This window comes from Callospermophilus lateralis, chromosome 10, assembly GCF_048772815.1.
Source record: "Callospermophilus lateralis isolate mCalLat2 chromosome 10, mCalLat2.hap1, whole genome shotgun sequence".
In the NCBI taxonomy this organism is placed as follows: Eukaryota; Metazoa; Chordata; class Mammalia; order Rodentia; family Sciuridae; genus Callospermophilus; species Callospermophilus lateralis.
Genome location: NC_135314.1, coordinates 3,074,294 through 3,093,204, shown reverse-complemented (window position 1 = coordinate 3,093,204; position 18,911 = coordinate 3,074,294). Strand labels below are relative to the sequence as shown.

Here is an 18,911-nt window from a genome sequence, read left to right as displayed (position 1 = left end):
AGCCCTGCATGCGACATGGGTCTGGTGGTCCGCCTGACGGTGACAGCAGCTCCAGCCCACTTGTCTCTGGACCCCTGGGACGCTGCCTGGCCCCCATAGCAGGTCTCCTGGGTGGCATCCAGGGCTGGCAGCTTTCTTCCCTCGAGCTGACCCAGAGCCAGAGGTCGAGATGCCCGGGCCTCTTTGTCTTAGTGATCGTTACGATTTGGACAAGTGTGGATCACATCCTTCTGCGGGGGGAACGATCCCTCAGTATTAAGGAAGCTCATTCAGAGTTTGGCTGGACAGGAAGGATAGAACCTCACCAGGAGAGGGTTGGGACACCACTTGGGCACTGCTCAAGGTCACCAGGGGCTTCTGCACACAGCCCCTGGGTGCAGGTGGGTGCAGCCTGGTGTCAGCAGGAAGCTGTCTCCTTGGCTCCTGAGCCTGGGGAACCCGGAGCCCCCACGTGGCCCTCATCGGGTGTCCCTCCCTCACCCCTGCATCTCCGTCTGTTCTTTAAGAAAGGAGCTTATTTCCACCTTCTGTGGCCCGAGACTCTGGAGGTGAAATTGAATTACTCTTCAGCCCATAGTTTTATTTGAACTATTTCTCGTATTTTCTCTTTGTCATGTTTTTGTGGGGACAGGAAGTATCCTTGCCACGGTAAAGGTCGCTGGATTTCTGGCTGTTGATTGAATAATTGCTCTAACTACGTTTTTCCTCCCAGCACTCCAAAGGCTACGAGAACACAGTGGACAGATTCAGACTCCACAAGCCAGCCCTGCACAGCGAGAAGAGCCGGCCGCTGGTGAGTCGCGCAGCGCGGGCTGCAGGCCCTAAGGTCCTTCCAGCCACAGGGCCGCCCTCTCCCCTGGGTGTGCCACCAGCTTCCAGGGTCTTTACAACTTGAACCTCGGAGTTTCACCAGTAAAGCTTGGGCTTGCCCGCTTGGCCTTCTTTGGCTACTAAGCTAAACCTATTTTATGTTTTGAATCAAATGTGAAAGTGATTCACTCGTTCAACAGCTGTTTCCAGCATTCTGTGTCCCCAGCACTGTTCCCTGCTGGGGGGAGGGGAGGTGGGGACAGATGGGAAGTGAGCAGAGGTGGGGCTGCGTGCCGGAGGGCCAGAGCAGCGAGCTCTCTGTTCCCGGGGGCTGCCCTCAACAGGTGGCATGGTGCAGGGTGCAGAGCAGGAGTCCACAGGTCCTGCGCCTCAAGGGGTTGGCAGGGAGCACGCAGGGGTGGATGTGAGCTGCACCCCAGACCCAAGAGCAGGTAAGGGAGAGAGGAAGAACATGCGCAGGCGCCCCGCCCTCCCGCCTTGCAGATGAGGCACAGAGGTGCTGAGCTGCGCTCTTCTGTGGCACTGGGAGGCTCCTGCCGGCACCCGGGCCTTTACCCTCCCTTCTCCTTCGGGATTCTTCCAGAAGCCCCTCATCCCTGTGACTTAATTGAATATACTGAGCATCCAGGGCCAGTTCAGACCTGGTTTTAATCCTAGAAATAAGCTATTTTCTTTTTAAATCAAATTGCTTAAAGGCTAAATATATCAACATACTTTTGTCTTTATTTTCTGGGGAAATTTATTTGTGGTGGTAGAAACATTAATAGAGGGAAGCTAATATCTAGTGCTTCGTATTCCTTGGATCTTGGGGAGTGTGGGCACTGGCTAATGCAATCAAAAATGCTTTAGTCTGTATTCACTGCTGAGTTTACAGTGTTTAAAAATCACATCTTAATGTCCACCTGGCTGCAGCTCCTGATGTTCCTACAGATTGATTGACCTTCTCCTCTGGTCCGGACCACAGGCCCTTGTCCTGATGTCCTCATCTGAAACTAGCCTTGCTCTGAGTATAGCTTCCCTCTTTCCTTTTCTGTCCCTTCTATAAAAGCCTATTCGCTAACATGCCACCAAAGTGCCAGTGACATATTTAGAAGCCCAGCAGGTCATTTCAGGCCAAAGGAGATAGGAACAGGGCCAGACGGTTGCTGGCAGCTCGCTGGGCATCCACTCTCAGCAGGCCCCTGCCCCTGCCCCTTGCCCTTGCCCTTGGTTAGGGTCAGCAGGTAGTGTCCCATCAGCATGGCGGGACGCCCTGGCTGTTCTCTTGCCCAGAGTGACGCGCGGGCACCGACCTCCCACCTCCCACACGGTGCTGTGGCCTCTGTCAGTGTCGGGCGCATCCTTAATGGCTAAATGAAGCATTAGGCCAGGGAAGTGAACGTGAGAAGGAGCCAGAGCTCTGGTGTCGTGTGGGCAAGCAGCAAGCCCTCCTCTGGTCCTCCTGGGGTTGGTGGTCAATTGCCTTGGGATGGCCCTCCCTGGCCTCTGTGATTGGCTGGGGCTCAGAGTAAAAGACACAGGGTGGGCGTGTTCATACTGTGTCATTCCATCTGCACCTTTTGGTGCATCCCAAGCTATCCCCTGGTGGCCTTCCTGCAGCATGGTGCAGACAGCTTGGGGCCCTCTTGCGCATGCCCCTCATGTGTGACTAAGCTGTGTCTGCTTTCCTGTCCCCTGCCCTCCTGCACCCGCCCTGCTGGAGATGGAACCCACTGGGTTTTCACAGCAGGGGGCCCTTGATCCTTGGAAGGGTGAATCCCGAGAGGGGAGTGCTGTGGTCCGAGCAGCCCCTGCACCCAGCAGGCTCCACGGGCCCTGCATGATGGAAACCTGCCTGAGCAGGGGTCAAGAGTAGGGTCTCTTTGGCTCTGTGTCTTCTTTTCCGTCTCCTCCACACTACAAGGGACTGGGTTTTGGTGACAGGGAAACCCAAAAAGGGTCGAGGGGATGTGAGCGCAGTTCTCCGCCCGCACAGAGCTGGGCTCCTTCCTCTCTGCTGCAGGAGCTCAGGGCCTGGGTCTGTGGCTTTAAGCCAGCCCAGCAGGTGGCGCCCTGGAGCACCCTGGGAGTCCTGGAAGGGCAGTGGGGTGGCCCGGCATCTGGGGCTGCTCTGTGGCCCCGGGGCTGGTGTGTGGCCACAGTTCTCAGTCCAGAGCGCCCCTTTCCCGGCTAAGCAGGCCCTTTTCCCTTTCATTCTCTCTGTGGCTGCACTTCATCTACCGGCTCACCAACGCCCTGTTAGAAAGGCCAGGGGTGTCCTGCGGTTCTCAGTCTAGACCCGGGGACCAAGCAGCCTGGGCTGCCCCCAAGACTGCTGCAGCGGGGCAGTGCCAGCCTGGCCTCGGGGCTCTCGGGTGCCCAGGAAAGTCCTGTGTGCAGCACGGCGGGTGATTGCGTCTCCTAGCATTGCTCCTGAGGGGGAGTCAGCTCTCAAACTCAAAACGCGGCTCCTTGATTTCCTCCACCTTATGGAGTCTATGTTGGGAAGCTGCAGGGTTCACCCCTGGGCTTCACCGCCACACGGAAGCATCAGACTGTCCGGGTCAGTGCAATGCTGTCAGTCAGCCCAGCTCTGGATGCGAGTCTTGGTCAGGGCTCCTGGCCTCTGGGACCACACAGGTCCGGGCACCTGAGGCCACCCACGCGGGAATGCAGCCACTGCAGCCGCTCCACCACCACCACCTTTTCCCTAATTTCTGTGTCTGCCTGAGGGAACTCTAAGTACCAGGGGTAGGTGTGAAGTGCGCCACCATTTTCATTTCTTGTTCTTTTTGAGGATTTTTACTGTATTTAAAATCCGGCTTCCATAGGTCACAGGGAGATAAATACAATAAAACCTCTTTGATGTTGCAGAAAGTCTAAAACACAGAGAAGTGTCTCTGGTTCAGTGCTTTACCTTCCAGATCAGCCTCGTTCTGGCTTCAGAGGACCCCCCCCCGACTTGGGGGTCCTCTTCTACACTCTAACAAGTGCACACTTTGTCCCTTAGGAGTGTTCAGAATATGATGACCACAGAATATCAAAATTGGCTTATGAATTTTAAAATAATACTGCTTCTGATAATGTATGTCCATTGTGAACTCCTTTAAAAATTCAGGATTGTAAAAAGAATTTCTTACCTACATTTCCTTCAGGGACAACCCTTGTTTAGATTTTAACTTTTTTTCTGTCTGGACCAAGATCCTGTCGTTGAGTACCTACTCCAGCAGGATATAAGCATTCTTTGAGATCATAATGAAATGCAGTTTTGAATGATGTATATTATTTAATATGTCCTAAGTATTTTCCTATGTTGTGAAACATCTTCTAACCTTCTTTAACAACTGCAAACTGTATTGACCAACATTTCTCCGAGGTTGGGCAACATTTATTTTATCCTATAAACATATTTTCACTTTTCACACTTTTCTCAGATTGCTAGAATGTCTAGATCAAAGGATTCTGTGTTTCACAGTGTTTCATAAAACACGATCGTAAAGCAGTGGCCACGGTGGGACGGTCATCATGTCCCCGAGGTGGTGCTGGACAGCATCGCTGGGTGCTTAGCCAGACCTGCCAGCTGATGACACCTGTGTTTTTTCTCTAATGGACCCTCACCCAGGACCCAGAGATGCAGTGCTTACTGCTGGCTGACGGGAAGAGTTCCATCTGCCCGAGCCACGTCGTCGTCCTGCCAGGGGACAGCGGGAACAGCATGACCGCCATCAGCTTCACGGGGGCCTTGAGAATCCCGGTGAGCACCTGCCGGGATGCTGGCTGAGAAGGCGGGTGGCAGGTGGGGGTGGCTGCAGGAGTGCTTGGTTACGTGCTACCATTTCCATGTGTTGAATTAGCTATTCCATTCGGAAAGTCAGGGATTTCCTAGACAAGCGAGTCTCCGGTCTTCACTTGGAAAGCAGATTCTGGCTGCCCCTGAGGCCCCCTCTCTCTCCCGGGCCCCAGCCAGCCCTGGGGCTCTGACCTTCCTGCCGATGGCCTCAGCGTGACCTGGGGAGGGACCTCACCGATGCCTGGTCCATGGCGCCAGGCGGGTCCGGCTCCGTCTTCTCCCCCTCTGAAGTGCCTCAGCAGCACAAGCCGCGCCGGCCCTGGGTGCCAGCAGGAGGATGCGGAGTTGGGGTGTGGAGACCGAGGGGAGGCCCAGAGAGTGCCTGAGAGAGGAGCCGTCGGGCCTCAGTGTCTGGACATGGTCCTGGTCTACAGATTTCCTTGGGTTGGCCCTGGGGCAGCTGTCCGTGGTGGCCGTGTCCTGTGGTGGCAGTCTGCCTGCATGGGGAGGCTCCAGGACAAGGCTGTGTAAGCAGGTGGAGGCAGGGCCACAGTGGTGACAGCTCTTGGTGTCTTCTCATTTCTCCTGTTCAGTTCACGGGCGCGCTCGGCCGTGAGGACGGGGAAGGCAGCGTCCCTCCCAGGGCTGGAGGCCACGCAGGCCAAGGCCAAGAGCAGAAGCAGGGGATACAGCAGCACCCGTCCCAGGGCCGCGTTGCCAAAGCCCGGCCGGCCCTGCCGACGCAGCCAGAGCATGTGGCCTCACTCAGAGGGACAGGGAGGAGCCGGGGATGGGAACGGTGTGACCCAGAACTGAAAATAAGTCAAGAGAATTAAAGGACAAGAACTGCGGCTTCAGGACAGAGGGTGCCACCAGCCCCCAGGAAACTGAGTCCACAGCAGCGGGAAACACCGGGGCTCAGGCCTGGCCACCTGACCACGGGGAGGCCTCTGCCGGCAGCCCGTGGAGATGGGACGTTACGTGAAATCAGTTTTAAGATTGTGTCACTAACAGCCGAGGGTTCTCGGTGCCTGACGGTGTACCACCCCTAACACTGATGCCCTACACCGGCTCCGGGAGCCAGCCCAGCCCTCGGCCGTGCTGCCCGGCTCTGTGGCCCTGCCACCCTTTGAGCCTCCTCTTCCCACCTGCAGTGATCTGAGGACCAAGGGAGATGGTTCAGTCATAACACTGAGCAGCGCGCCAGGCACGGGGTCAGGACGCAGGGGACACTGCGCCTCACAGAGGACACGCCCTCACACAGCGTGCCCAAGGAGCCACCCCGCTGGCTAGAGGGGTGGAGGGGTGGAGGGGTGAGGGGTGACGGCATGCGCGGACAGCATGGCAGTCAGCACAAAGCATCTTTGGAACTCTCACGTGTTCCAAGTGGGATCTGGAGTCACCGTGTCACGGGCTCCCAGAACCCACCCAACTCCAAGCCTTGGTGCCTTCGCCGTTGCCCTGTGTCTTCCACAGCATCCACGGTTTGTGCTGTGACCAGCAGATGCCGTAGCTTGGAGCCGGGGGGGGGGGGGGGGGGGGGGGGGCTGTCCAGTGTGTCCTGGCTGCCGTAATTCACAGTGACTTCAGGGAAGATGCAGCCATTAAATGCTCAAAAGCAGGTGGATGGCCCAGGCTGTGCCCCGTGAGACTCCTGTACTCCTGAGTGCGCCAGGCAGTACGGGATGCGTACAGCAGGGTGCAGTGCATCGACCCCACTCTGCCGTGAAGACGGCCCTCCCCTTGACAGGCAGCTGGGCTCCCTCGGCACTTGTGGTCCTGCAGGGTGGGTGGCCCTCTCCCAGGAGGCCCCGGGTTTCCTCGGTTGCCTGTGGCAGTCCTGCTCTGAGTCTGCCTGTGGGCTCACCAGCTCGCTCTCTTGCAGGGTGTGATGGAGTTCTCTCTCTGCTTGCTCTTTGCCAAGCTGGTCAGCTACACGTTCCTCTTTTGGCTCCCGCTGTACATCACCAGCGTGGGTGAGTACGCAGTCCATTCCAGGCACTGACAGCTTTGAACCCCGGGAAATGGTGCCTGGAGCATGGCCGTGCACCATGACCCCAGGGCCAACGTAGCGACAGGCAGCCCAGCGGAGGGAATTTGAGATCAAGTTCTGTTGTCCTACTAATAACCTTCCTGGGTTTAAAGGGTTGAGTGTTCTGTCTAATTCCATGGGGTGCTTCCTATTCTGGGCAGCCTGCATTTAAATCTGGGCCACGTTGGACTTTGGAGCCAGTGGGCCATGATGGATCCAGATAATAAGCCCTTAATAGTCTGGCCTGGAAACTGCCTCTGGGAGGTGCATTCTGATTCGAGGGCAGACTGGCCGGGTTGTGTCTCTGGAGTCCAGCAGTGGCTGAAGCTGTGGGTTATGACAGAACCTCCCTGGAGTACAACTCGCACCCCATGTAGCCAGCAGGATGACAGGGGGGCTCAGCAGCCCAGGAGGGGGCCTGTGAAGGAGGTGGAGCCCTGTGGACAGGGTGGGGTGTCTCTGCAGCACCCCACGCCCCCGCCCAGAGGGCCTGGGGAAGAAGAAGGAGAAGCCACTAGGGGAGAGGCAGTCTTGGAGGAGCCGGGGTGGGGAGCCTGAGGATGTGGGAGGGTTGGAGGGAGCAGAGCAGGTGCAGGTGGTGTCCAAGGGTAGAGGGTTGGAGAGCCTGAGGTTCTGGAGCCAATAGATGTGAGGGGAGCTCAGGGTCAGGGAGGATCTGTCCATCACACTCCTAGAAGGACCAGCCTGCAGGGTGGCGGACAGAGGGTGGGTGCAGGCTGCAAGGAGCTCCCTGAGGCTCCCTCCCTGCTGACCCCCCTTGTTCCAACAGGAGCAGAGCACAGGCCAAAGGGCAGGCCCTTGATGGGAGACCATGCACTTTCTTTCTCCTTATTCCCATGTGACAGCACAGGGTGACACTTTTAAGACTCAGATCTCACACTGCTGGCCTGGCCAGTTTGAGTGACTGAAAAAAGCTGAGTTTTCCCTGTATGTGACAGCAGGACTTGCCCATGCTGCCCAGCCTCCTGGAAGCACAGAGCTGTGGGGTACAGAGGAGACCCTGAGGCCTCCGTCTTGCTCTGGGGCCCGGAAGGCCTGGTCCCTGCTGTGTACCGGGGCGGGTGTTGCAACACTCCTGTTTGGCCCGAGGCACAGGCCAGCTTCCCAGGCTCTCCTGTCCTGAGTCGATGGCCCTTTGTGCCCTCCTGCACTGCCAACTGGATCGGCCACTCTGGGCTTGGGCTGGCCACTCCTGAGCTTGGGCTAGGAGTATTGTCAGCCGCTGTATGGCTTTTTTGTTCTTTTTAAATTGAGGTGAATTGCTCCTTGGTAAATTGCTCCTTGATGTAAGTGGCACTTGGGGGCAGATTCCCGTGGGGCTCCTCCGGAGCTCACAGTCCGCTCGTTTTAACAGACCACCTCGATGCCAAGAAAGCCGGCGAGCTCTCCACCTTGTTCGACGTGGGCGGGATCTTCGGTGAGTTCCTGGCCCGCTGTTCTCTTTGGGAGTATTTAGCCTTGCTGTTCACACCCATGAGTTAGTTGGCTGCTGGGAGGGATCCATGGACCCGAGTGAGCTCAGCCCTCATTCTGGGGGGACCTCCATCTTCCAGGCCCTGCCTCTGTCCTTTGACAAGCTGCACTCAGAAATGTTAGCCCCAGGCACGTGACGAGAGGCAGTATTTGTACCCTAGCAAGTGAAGGGGCTTCCTGGTTGGCCTAAAAACCTCAACCCGGACCCCAGGGTTCCTCCAGGGCTCACATGGAACCATACCAGGCGAGGCCGGTAGGGGCACAGACCCCTGAAGGCCACCCGTGGCCGAGGAGCACAGACAGAGCCAGGAGGAGACCGTTCTGGCTCCCGCCATTCCCTGCCCTCCGGAGCAGCCCAGGCCTGGGCGTTGGCTCCTAAGCCCGTCCCTGTCTGTGGCAGGTGGGATTCTGGCGGGTGTCATCTCCGACCGGCTACAGAAGCGGGCCTCCACCTGCGGCCTGATGCTGCTGCTGGCGGCCCCCACGGTAAGGCCCCCGCTTCCCTCCCGCGAGCCTCCCCGTGGCAGCGCAGCGTTCCCCTCTTGCCGAGGTCTCGTACTGACTGCTGTCTTGGGGTCCCTCCCCCTCCCGCCCTTGCTGTCCCTCTCCCAAGACAAGCTTCCTCCAGCCCTTGAGGACCCAGGGCCTTCCCAAACCCCAGGCTTGGTGGCCCCATCACACCGGTCTCATTCTGCTCCTAGGTCCTTAGTTGCTCATGACCTTGAGCAGGTGACCTCTCTCTGTGCCTCAGTTTCCTCATTTGAAAACCAGGGTTGACAATGGCACTGCCTCTCTGACTAGAGATCCAGTGAAGTGCTGGCCTGTCATTGCTGTGTTCTGATGTCTGAGAGGCCACTCTGTCACCACCTTGCAGTCTAGCCATTTGTCCACCTGCCTTTCCACTGTCCCCAAAATAAGGCCTAGTTCTCAGTCAACCTGGGGCCATGGACATTCAAGGATTATTCAGGGGCCCCCTGCCATCCCTGGGTGCAGCTGCTCAGGTGGGCAACCCAAGTCAGCAGTTAAGACCTTCCATCCGGGAGCTCAGAGGAAGCTGCCCAGTGTGGCCATCAGCACCAGCTCCGAGCCCACCCTGCAGGTGACCCCGGGACCCCGAGCTTGGTCCAGAGCCCACACACCTGGGGTGGGCTGGCGCCCCACGGGCACTGTCTTCAGGCGGGGGCGTGCCATGATTCGGGGGACCCCACTCTTGGGGTGCTGGCTTTAGGACACAGGGACCTGCGTGCCCTGCAGCGCTCCCAGTAAGCCCCATTTCCTGTCCCCTCCCCGTCCAGCTCTACGTCTTCTCCTCCGTCAGCAAGATGGGCCTGGAGGCCACCATAGGTGAGTGAGCCCTTGCTGCTCTTCTTTCCTCCACATGCATCTTTGACCCCACAACTTGGGGTACAGAAACCCAGGAGCTTTTGGCTGGTGTAGCTGGAGCACATGGTGTGGCTAATAGGCCTGCGTCCCGTGGGGTGAGACCCGGGACTTCTGCCCCCAGGGTGGTAGGCCTGGCGTCGGCAGGTGTGAGTGGTGGGGAGAGCTCGGGGCAGCAGTGGGACCTGAGCCAGCCTGTAAGGGTCAGCAGTGGGACCGAGCCAGCCTGTGAGAGTCAGCCCAGCACGCTCTTGGGCTGTGGCAAGAGGCCAAGCAGCTGGTGTGCTCAGCCTGGGGACAGGGCAGGCCCTTCCACTAGCCTTCCAGCTGGCCTCTCGGCCCCCACCCAGAGCAGCAGCATGAAGTCAGAGGACGGTTGAACTTCCTGCCAGCAGCACCCGCAGGTTATTCCCTGGCCCTTGGGAGACGTGCTGACAAGTCTGCAGTGGGGCTGGGGGGACGTGGGGTGTGTGCAACCCCCTTCAGAGTCACCCAGAAAGCAGTCACCCAGAATGCCTGCTCTCCTGAGCGCCAGAGCCTGGCTTGGGAACGTGGGTCTATGGCACTTCAGGACAGACCTTGTGGCTCGTAGAGTGGCACATGTATCTGGCGAGTGCACAGCCTTGTGGTGAGGGGATACCCCTACAGACAAAGCTGTCCTGGGTGCAGCCTCGCCTGGCAGAGACCCCGCGTGGCCTGTGCTCAGCCTCCAGGGCCTCACTTCTCACACTGCCAGCAGCCGCTGCCCACGGGGAGTGGGACCCCAAGCCCCAGGTCCCCTGAAGAGGAGCCCAGATCTTTGGGGACTTAGCAGATGCACCTCTGGGCAAGGGCAGAGGGGGCCATTCAGCTGCAGGCCTGGAGGCACCCCGGACCCAACAGCCCCTCCCTGCACCCTCTGACACTCAGGAATGCGTCCCGCAGGTCACTGGGCTGGGCTGGCTCTTTCCCCGGAGACTCCATTCTCCGCTGTGTCCCCCTCTGCTTCCCACAGCCATGCTGCTCCTCAGCGGGGCCCTGGTCAGCGGACCCTACGCACTCATCACCACCGCCGTCTCCGCTGACCTGGTAAGTGGCCCTGCCCCCCTCCACAGAGGACAACGCTCCGCAGCAGAGCAGGGGTCGACTGCCACCTGTGTGTGGGTGTGCTGCCTGTGCACTGGAGAGCCCTGCTGCTGGCCCTCTGCCACCCTCTCCCTGGGTCCTGGGCAGGTTGGCCCAAGAGATCCCCCATTTGGAGCCATGAAAAGCCCCATGAGCTTTTTGCTCCCCAGAGAAGGGGAAGGGCCTGTCCCGATGAGTCAGCAGAGAGAGCAGCGCAGTGGACAGGGAGGCCTGGGCTTTGTCCTCTTCACCTGCCCTGGCCACCTCGTGTTGAGTGTGTTGCCGAAGCTGCCCGTGTGAAGCCTGTCCCTGGGTGTGCATGGCCTGCAGGCTCCCACCTGTGGGTGTGGAAGATCCTGGAAGGATCCATACCAGATCGCGAGCACTGGTCACCCACGCGGGACAGTGGCCGAGGAGGGACCTGGACTGCTTTTCTTAGACCAAAACAGCGGGTGGCTGGCCGCGGTGCCTTCCGTCCTCCTGGGTGCACGTCCCTCGGCTCCTTGTGCTTTCTTAGGTGCTGTTCGTGTCCGTGGCACGGGCTCCTGAGCCCTGCTCTTCCTCACTGTCCCCAACGTGTGCAGCGTGTGGAGCTGTCAAAAGCCAGAGCTCCTGCGGGCCGCCCCAGGGGCCTCACTGGGTCCCAGCTTGGGTCTCCTGACTGTCCTGGTCCCCTCTTCCTGGCCCTCTGCATTGTCACGTTGACTTAGGCACTGCAGTGACGTCTGGCATGTGTCACAGAACAGCCCTGGCTGTGGGGAGTCTGGGTGTCACAATGATGCTCACACCAGAGTGGCGCAGGGTGGGGGTGTCCCACGTGGCCACGTGGGGCCTCGTGAAGAGGACAGCCATGATAATTGATTAGAAGAGCCTCCTGGGGGTTCCGGGAGTCGGATGCCGTGGCCGGTATTTCCAGGACTCCTGTGTCCTGGAGATCCTGCTGGTTGGCTTCCCAGGGTTGGCGCAGCCGGGAGCATGGGTGTGTGTGTGGTTGGCAGGCCCTGGAGTGCATTCTGCATGTGACTGGGCTGAGGCAACCAGAGCCTCACGTTCCTTTTCCCCTCTTCTAGGGCACTCACAAGAGTCTGAAAGGGAACGCTCACGCCCTGTCCACCGTGACGGCCATCATCGACGGCACCGGGTCTGTAGGTACGCAGCAAGGCCACCCAGAGCCCGTCTTACCTGAGAGGTGTCCAGGATTCCAAGGGCCAATGTCAGGACTGACTGGCTCCTAAAATCTGAGCGGCCCAGGGTGTAAAGAGGGGGATACAAAGCATGCAGTAAAACACTTCTTTCTTGATTCTCTTCAAATGAGGGATAGCAGGAGTGGCTGGTAAAGGGAGGCAACGCCTCCTCTGTGAGCGGAGGTGCCCTGTCCCCTCCAACACCCTCTGGGCTGGGTAGGAGAATAAGTCTTGTTCTGAACCCCTTTTGACACAAGGGAGGAAGGTGAGGCCCGCCGGGCTACTCTCTGGCCTGGCTCATCTGCAGTCACCTCCTTGGAGCCGCCACGCCCACCTTAGCTTGGTTGCCCTTAGTCAGAGGTCTGACGGGGTCTGACTGCAGCCTTGCCAGCCCCTTGGGCCACCCTGCCTGCTGGAGCACACGGGGCCTGGGAAACGGTCACCATGGAGACAGCACGCGCCAGTCCTCCACTGCCTCTCAGTCATTGTCTCTGCCCACGTGCGCCACCCAAGAGACAAAGGCAAAGAAAGACCAAGGGAGACACGGAGCCTCGGCAGGCGCCCGGCATGTCCATTAGGCGTAGGCGTCCAGGAGCGCGCGTGGATGAGGTCATGGCCAAGCTCGCTGGTTGCAATGGGCACCTTCTCACAGTCCAAGGCCAGAACTCCAGTGGCCCAAGTCCACGTGCTTCATGCCCAGTGGGCATAGGGTGCCATATCCACACCTTTCACACAGAGCAACTGAGTTCACCCAGCGTTTTCCACTTGATTCTTATCAAAGCAAAGCATAAGGGGACCCGCAGCCCCACCCTCCTGCCCCAGCCTCTGTCCTCCTGCAGAGGAAGGTGGACTTGATCCTGAGCCTGCCGCCTGTCCCCAGGCAGCTCGGTGCTCTGCCCTCCTCCAGCCAGGAGCAGATCACCACCCTCAGCTCGCAGGCTGTGTCCCTCCCTGGCCACACCTGCATTGCTCCCCACAGGTTCCTTCCCAGGTGTCCCCTGGAACTGTCCCTCCACGTAGCCACGCGAGGCCCCAGGGCCGCCTGCCGCACCACGTGGCCTCCGTGGTCCACAAGCCCCTTTCTCCTGGGCCCTAGATCCCGTTTTCTCCGCCGTGGTGGGAATGTCCCCTGGTGGCTCCCTGAGTTCTCAGGAGGCAAATGCTGAAAAGTGACAAGTCCCAGGGGTCAGGACTCGGCTCTCACGGGGTGCAGCTCCGTGTCTCCCAGCTCCTCGGTGGTTGGGGAGTCTGCTGTCACTCCTCGCCCAGTCCCCGCGCCTGGCCTTCTCCTGGATCCTCGGGGCACTCCCCCCCCCCTGCAGCCCTCCCCGCCACGCTGTGGCGCCCAGGGCCCCTCGTGCCGTGGACACAGGCCCTTCATTTAGGGGCACTGAGCCCTCAGTGCGGTGATCAGAACCAGGAGGTCAACGTTCTCTGATAAGTTTCCTGCCGTCTCTGGGTTTGTGTCTTGTTCTTCCTGGAGAACAGGAGTCCGCTGTGGCCTCCCGGGTCCTTCTCTTCTTTCTTTCTGTTTCCTTCCTGCTCACCTGTCTCTTCCCCTTTCCCAGATGTCTTCTCAGTCGATTCTCCAGACTTCACGTTGGACTTCCTGCTTGGCATGTCCTGTATTTAGCGCTCATTAATATGTTCTGTTTCTTGAGTGTGTGAGTGTGTGTGTGTGTGTGAGTGTGTGTGTGAGTGTGTGTGCTACTGATCTGTGAACTTGCTGATAACAAACTGCTTTCCATCCACAAAGGCCCAGTTTCATGGGTCAGCTTGGTTTCCTCCTGGCTCTCCGAGGGCTTATACCCCAGCCTTCCTTTCCCTGCAGCGCCCTCCCGTTTGCTCGCTGTGTTGGGAACTGCCCCAGGTGCAGGGAGAACTTTGGCCTCCACGTCCCCACATTTAAGAGTGAACCTGCCTCTCACCTGGAGTCCTCCCCTGGAGGGTGTCCACTGCGGTGTTCAGAGGCCTGGGTCCCACTGGACTCTGGAGGAGCCAGTGCTTGGTGGGAGTGGGTGTCAGAGTGCCCCGACCCCGGCTCGTGATTGGGTGCCTCCCCGCCCTGCGTGGAGCCTGGTGTCCCCAGAGGTTAGCTGCCACTCTTCTGCAGCTGGTGTGTCTGGTCAGGGAGGGCGAGGAGAGGCTGGAGTGCCGTGTCAGTGGGCAGCGAAGGGGCAGCAGGGGGCATGGGACTGTGTATGAAAGGCTCCCGTAATGCCCCCTTCCCTCCTGCCACTCCTCACCTGCCCTGTGCTCTTGCTGTTCCCGGCTCTGGGGCGAATCCCAGGCCGTCTCCCACTCTGGACCTTGGTCTGCCAACAGTGGTGCCTACTCTTTGTGGATTTATAATCTTAAAAGTTTAGCTAAGGGCCACCCTGTGGTTTGGGAGGTGAGAAGACCCACTGGCACGAGCCATGCCGTGTTTGCCTGGTGGATCTTCTGAGACTTGGCCACAGAGCACACAGTTGCCTCTCAGGTCGTAAAGCAGCGTGTGCTTTGTGAACACCAGAAACTGAACCAGGCTCCCCGAGCCCGAGACGAGGGCCACCTGTCCGGGGCCCGGTCTCAGCTGACAGCTGGAGAGAACCCTTCTTCTTCCCACCAACTCCAGCCGCGAGGGACACACCAAGCACTGCTTGACCATCGCGCATAGAAACCCCAGGCACTTTGGAGGATGCCCTTTTCTTTCGTGGTTTTTAAATGTTATTTGGCATAATTTTGTACTTGGAGGAAACTTATAAAAATAGGAGTTCACAGAATTGCAGTGTGTTAGCTTTGCCCCGAGCTTCTCTTGTGTCCACACACCCACGTGCAGGACACACACTCCCACGCACACAGGCGCGTGGCTTTCTAAGGGTGAAGCGCAGACAGTTCCTGATGCCACCTCAGTGCGGTGATCAGAAGCAGGAAGTCAACGTTGGCCGATTGTTGGTTCCTACAAATCTTATTCAGATGTACCCTGTAATATTTCTATAGCATAAGAATATCTGACACTGCATGCTGGGTTCAGATTTCTTTACATAAATAATAATAATGGAAAGGTTGGGTCAAAAGAACGGACATTTCAGGCCGGACACAGTGGCCTAAAATGATCCCAGCACCTCAGGAGGCAGAGGCAGGAGGATCTTGAGTTCAAAGCCAGCCTCAGCAAAAGTGAGGCACTCAGCCACTCAGTGAGACCCTGTCTCTAAATAAAATACAAACTAGGGCTGGGATGGGGCTCAGTGGTGGAGTGCCCCCGAGTTTAGTCCCTGGTACCCTCCCAAAAAAGAATGAACATTTAAAATATCAACATCTATCCTTACAATGGTTCCCGAGGAAGGCGGGCCAGCTCCCCCCATGCTGAGACCGCGCTCCTCCTCACTGTGGCGGTGAGTGGCTGCCGGGCATCCTCCGCATGTCCCCAGGGCGCAGGGTACCAGGTGGCCCCGGGAACAGTCTTCCAGTGCCTCCATGTTCATGTCTGCCTCTTCCAGGAGCAGCCCTGGGCCCCCTGCTGGCGGGGCTCATCTCCCCCTCGGGGTGGAGCAACGTGTTCTACATGCTGATGTTCGCAGACGCCTGTGCCTTACTGGTGAGTCACCCTCTCTGTGACCCGGCGGCTTCAGTGGGCTCTCTGTGCTTGTTGGCCAGACACGGTGGAACTTTCTGTGGATTCCTGCAGTCCTGGGGGCAGAGGGGTTATTCTGTCGTCACTAAATACACATGGCCCAAGTTCCTTATCTGGGTAAAGAACTATCAGAATCAGGAACAGGTGAGTCTTCTGCTCTGTAGTTCCAGGCAGGACAGTGTGAAGTCCCAGGGCATGGTGCCCAAGGGCTTTGGATTCTGCCCCAGCCTGTGTGTGATGGAGCAGGTTACTGAACCTCTCTGGGCTACAGCTTCCACATATTAAAATGGGCATGATAAGGCCTGTTGGAACTAAAGTGGACCATGCCCTAGGACCCGTGTAGTGCTAGGCTGGCCAGCTGTCTGTCACTATCAATACGCCGGTTATCAACTTAGACAAAAGGTCTCTTCTGACTCACGGTGTTGGAAGTGTCAGTCTGCGACTGGCTGGCCTGTTGCTTTGGGCCTGTGTCCAGGCAGCACATCATGGGGGGAGCCCAGGGTAGAGCAGACTGCTCACCTCATGGCCAGGATCAAAACAGAGAAGGAGGAGGGCCCCGCGGTCCTCTGCCCCCTTCAAGGGCACATACCCAGTGACCTCAGGACTAACAAGGCCCCACCTCCCAGCACCACCAAGTTGGGACAAAGCCCTCGACACGTGGGCCTGTGGGGACACTCCCGTCCTCCCAGCTTGAACCCCTGGGACTCCGACCTGAACCCCAGACATCTAAGAAAGCAGGGCGCCTGCCTCCAGGGTGCCAGCCCAAGGCGGGTGGGCTTACGAGCCCTCAGAGCTCTCTTCCCACGTCCCCACCACCCTGGCCACCCAGGACTCCCCTCCCGCGTCCCCACCACCCAGGACTCCCCTCCCGCGTCCCCACCACCCAGGACTCCCCTCCCGCGACCCCACCACCCAGGACTCCCCTCCCGCGACCCCACCACCCAGGACTCCCCTCCTCTCTGGTCTGAGGGCACCTCTGCTCTCTGAGAACAGGGGCCACCAGAAGCAGGACTCCTCTCAGGAACCCGTCTCTGTGTCCAGGACACTCCAGTTTTGTGGGGCCAGCCTGGATGGTGTCAGTCAGGGAAGGGGACTAGGTCACACTCAAACGTGAAGGACACTTGGACACCTGGGCACCCTTCGTCTGGGTCTGTAAAGTGACTTAGAGCCCTTGGCGCTCACGGAGGACGGGAGGCTGAGCTGAAGGGCCGAGGAGGCAGCTGCCCTTGGTGGAGGCCTGCTGGGGCCACCAGGCTGAGGCCACTGTGGGCTCCAAGACAAGCTCCCGGTGCTGGCGTCCCCTGAGAGTCACCAGCCCGGTCACCTCAACAGCTCGAGTCACCCCAGTGCCCACGACGGCAGGTCCTGGTCTCCACTGTGGGCTCCCAATTTGGGCATCTCGTGATTGGCTGCTTGTTTCAAACCTGACGTGAACAGGAGTGCGTCCCAGTTTCCCAGAGGACGTAGGACACACAGGACAAGCCTGGGCCAGGTGTGCTGGCCGGCCTGGCCACCACCCTGAAGAGAAGTGTGTCCTGGGCAGGTGCTGGTGGGTGCTGTGCAGGAAGAGCCCAAGCCAGGGGGCCTCAGTGAGCGAGGGCCTGGGAGGCCCCAGGTCATGCCCACTGGCCGCTCGTGTGCCCAGGCAGTGACAGGTGGCCTTGTCTTTGTTTTGGGTGCAGTTCCTGATCCGCCTCATACACAAGGAGCTGAGCTGCCCGGGGCCCACAGCAGGGGGCCAAGCTCCGTAAGTCCGACATCCCCCCCCCCCATGAAGGCAGCCGGTGTCCTGTCCGTCTGTCCCCCTGACCAGACAGGGAAGGGCTTGCCACTGTCCCTGCGAGGCACATGGCTTTGCTCACGTTCTCTTCTGTGACGAGTGTGGCCGTGCCGAGCGACAGTGGCCTCTCCTGCGTGTGGAGGAGACGGTGGGGAGCTTCCTCCTTAGTCACCCCATGTTTTCTACCGCAGTCCCCAGCCTCAGGCTGGCCTCGCCCTCGCCCCACCCCTGCCCCCTCCAGCTGGCTCCCTGCCGCCACCTGCCCCTGGGGGCAGAGGGCTCCTGCGAGGGTTGGGGTGCTCTGTGGGACCCCCCTGTGCAGGGACCCCGTTGGTCTACCCTTTTCTTTCAGGCTGAAGGAACACTGACCCCGGAGTCCCGTGGAGGAAGGGCTGAGCCGTCCTTCACCAACTGTGTTTGGAGAGAAAGCTGAAGGAGGACCCTGTCCCGAGTGGCTCCCCTCGCCTTTTGCACACGCTCCTGGAAGGGCCCAGGGGCCAACCTGAGAACTCCCGGCACTCAGGACAGCAGCGGCAGGTCCAGGAGCGCTGTCCAACTGCCTTAGCTGAGCCCATGGATGGACAGCTCTGCCCGCCCCAGCCCCACAGATGCGCGTCCATCTAGTCCCTTGAATACAGTATGTGACAGCCCCGTGGCACTGACCCACCGCACCTGGGCAGCCCCGTCCCTCTCAGGTATCCAGCAGCAGATGTTAAAGTGTACGAAGCCCATGCTGCAGGAGATCCGGCCACCACGTGCCGCGGGTCCCGGAGGACTTGAACGTGCAGGGAAAGGCCAGGCATGGGACCTCAAGGACACGTCAGCCAGCCCAGAGCCCGCCTCTGCCTGGCATTAGAACCAAGGCAGAACCAAGACCCTTACTACCCAACAGGTTTCTCCATCCCTTCCCAGACTTGGTCCCCACCTGGACACTGAGGGTCAGGAAGTGGACAGAGATGGCAATACGCTGCCTAAGGCACCAGCCCCAGGGCACCGTGACCCCTGCCCAGCTCCAGGTGTCCTGCTGGTGTTGGCAGCCACGCCCTGCTGGTCCCCTGTGATGTCCAGGGCCGTGGCAGAGGCCTGGGAAGGGGCCTGGCTGTGGGCACCAAGAGCCACGGGCGTCTCTGAGCCACTTGATTTGATCACATGCAGAAACACGGGGGCAGTTTCTAGATCCATAGCAACAGAGGGGTATTTATTTAAAATGTATGATGTGTTATCTGAGGTTCAAGGAAAACAAATGGCATTTTGTTATTTATTAAGACAAATAGTGGCTCTCTGGACATTTGTTTTCTGGGTTGGCTATAGCAACATTCTTAGCTGCCTTTTGAAATAAAATGGGTTTTTAAAAAAAATTCCAGCAGAATACTCAGGGAATGTTGATCATCTCTGCCGTGTTCCCATCACACGGAAAGAAAACTTCCAAGTAGCCTGTGTGGTTTGCGTTTTCTCGGGGGTCAGACCCGTTCCACGGTTGTGCAGGTCGGCAGGAAGCTGGGCTGTCCCCTCCAGGAGAGGCCCCTCTTGCTGCCAGGGCCAGCAGACCTGCGCCTCTGGGTGCTCTGTGAGCCTGGCGTCCCCCTGACTGTGCCAAGGCGCAGGGCTGGGTGGGTGACGCGCTGGGTTCTGGGGGGAGCGGATTCAGGCTTTCAACCTCAGGAGCTGGCCGTCTGTGCTCACAGGCGCGTGCTGCTCTCTGAGGGTGGGCTGTGTTTTCAAGG

The 18,911-nt window shown here is 58.9% G+C and overlaps 1 protein-coding gene across 2 annotated transcripts in view; it reads left to right on the top strand.

Moving 5' to 3' along the window:
- The window catches only part of Slc37a1 (solute carrier family 37 member 1), a 64,520-nt gene extending 46,040 nt beyond the window's left edge, over nucleotides 1-18,480 (top strand). For both annotated transcript variants that reach the window (XM_076867450.2, XM_076867449.2), the window contains exons 10-20: nucleotides 713-793; nucleotides 4,433-4,564; nucleotides 6,486-6,576; nucleotides 8,008-8,070; nucleotides 8,527-8,612; nucleotides 9,422-9,470; nucleotides 10,501-10,574; nucleotides 11,681-11,759; nucleotides 15,274-15,371; nucleotides 17,090-17,154; nucleotides 17,540-18,480. In XM_076867450.2, coding sequence (XP_076723565.2) covers nucleotides 713-793; nucleotides 4,433-4,564; nucleotides 6,486-6,576; nucleotides 8,008-8,070; nucleotides 8,527-8,612; nucleotides 9,422-9,470; nucleotides 10,501-10,574; nucleotides 11,681-11,759; nucleotides 15,274-15,371; nucleotides 17,090-17,154; nucleotides 17,540-17,555 — 834 coding nt within the window. In that variant the 3' untranslated portion in view covers nucleotides 17,556-18,480. The remainder of the gene's footprint in view (nucleotides 1-712; nucleotides 794-4,432; nucleotides 4,565-6,485; nucleotides 6,577-8,007; nucleotides 8,071-8,526; nucleotides 8,613-9,421; nucleotides 9,471-10,500; nucleotides 10,575-11,680; nucleotides 11,760-15,273; nucleotides 15,372-17,089; nucleotides 17,155-17,539) is intronic.
- Nucleotides 18,481-18,911: the final 431 nt, after the last annotated feature.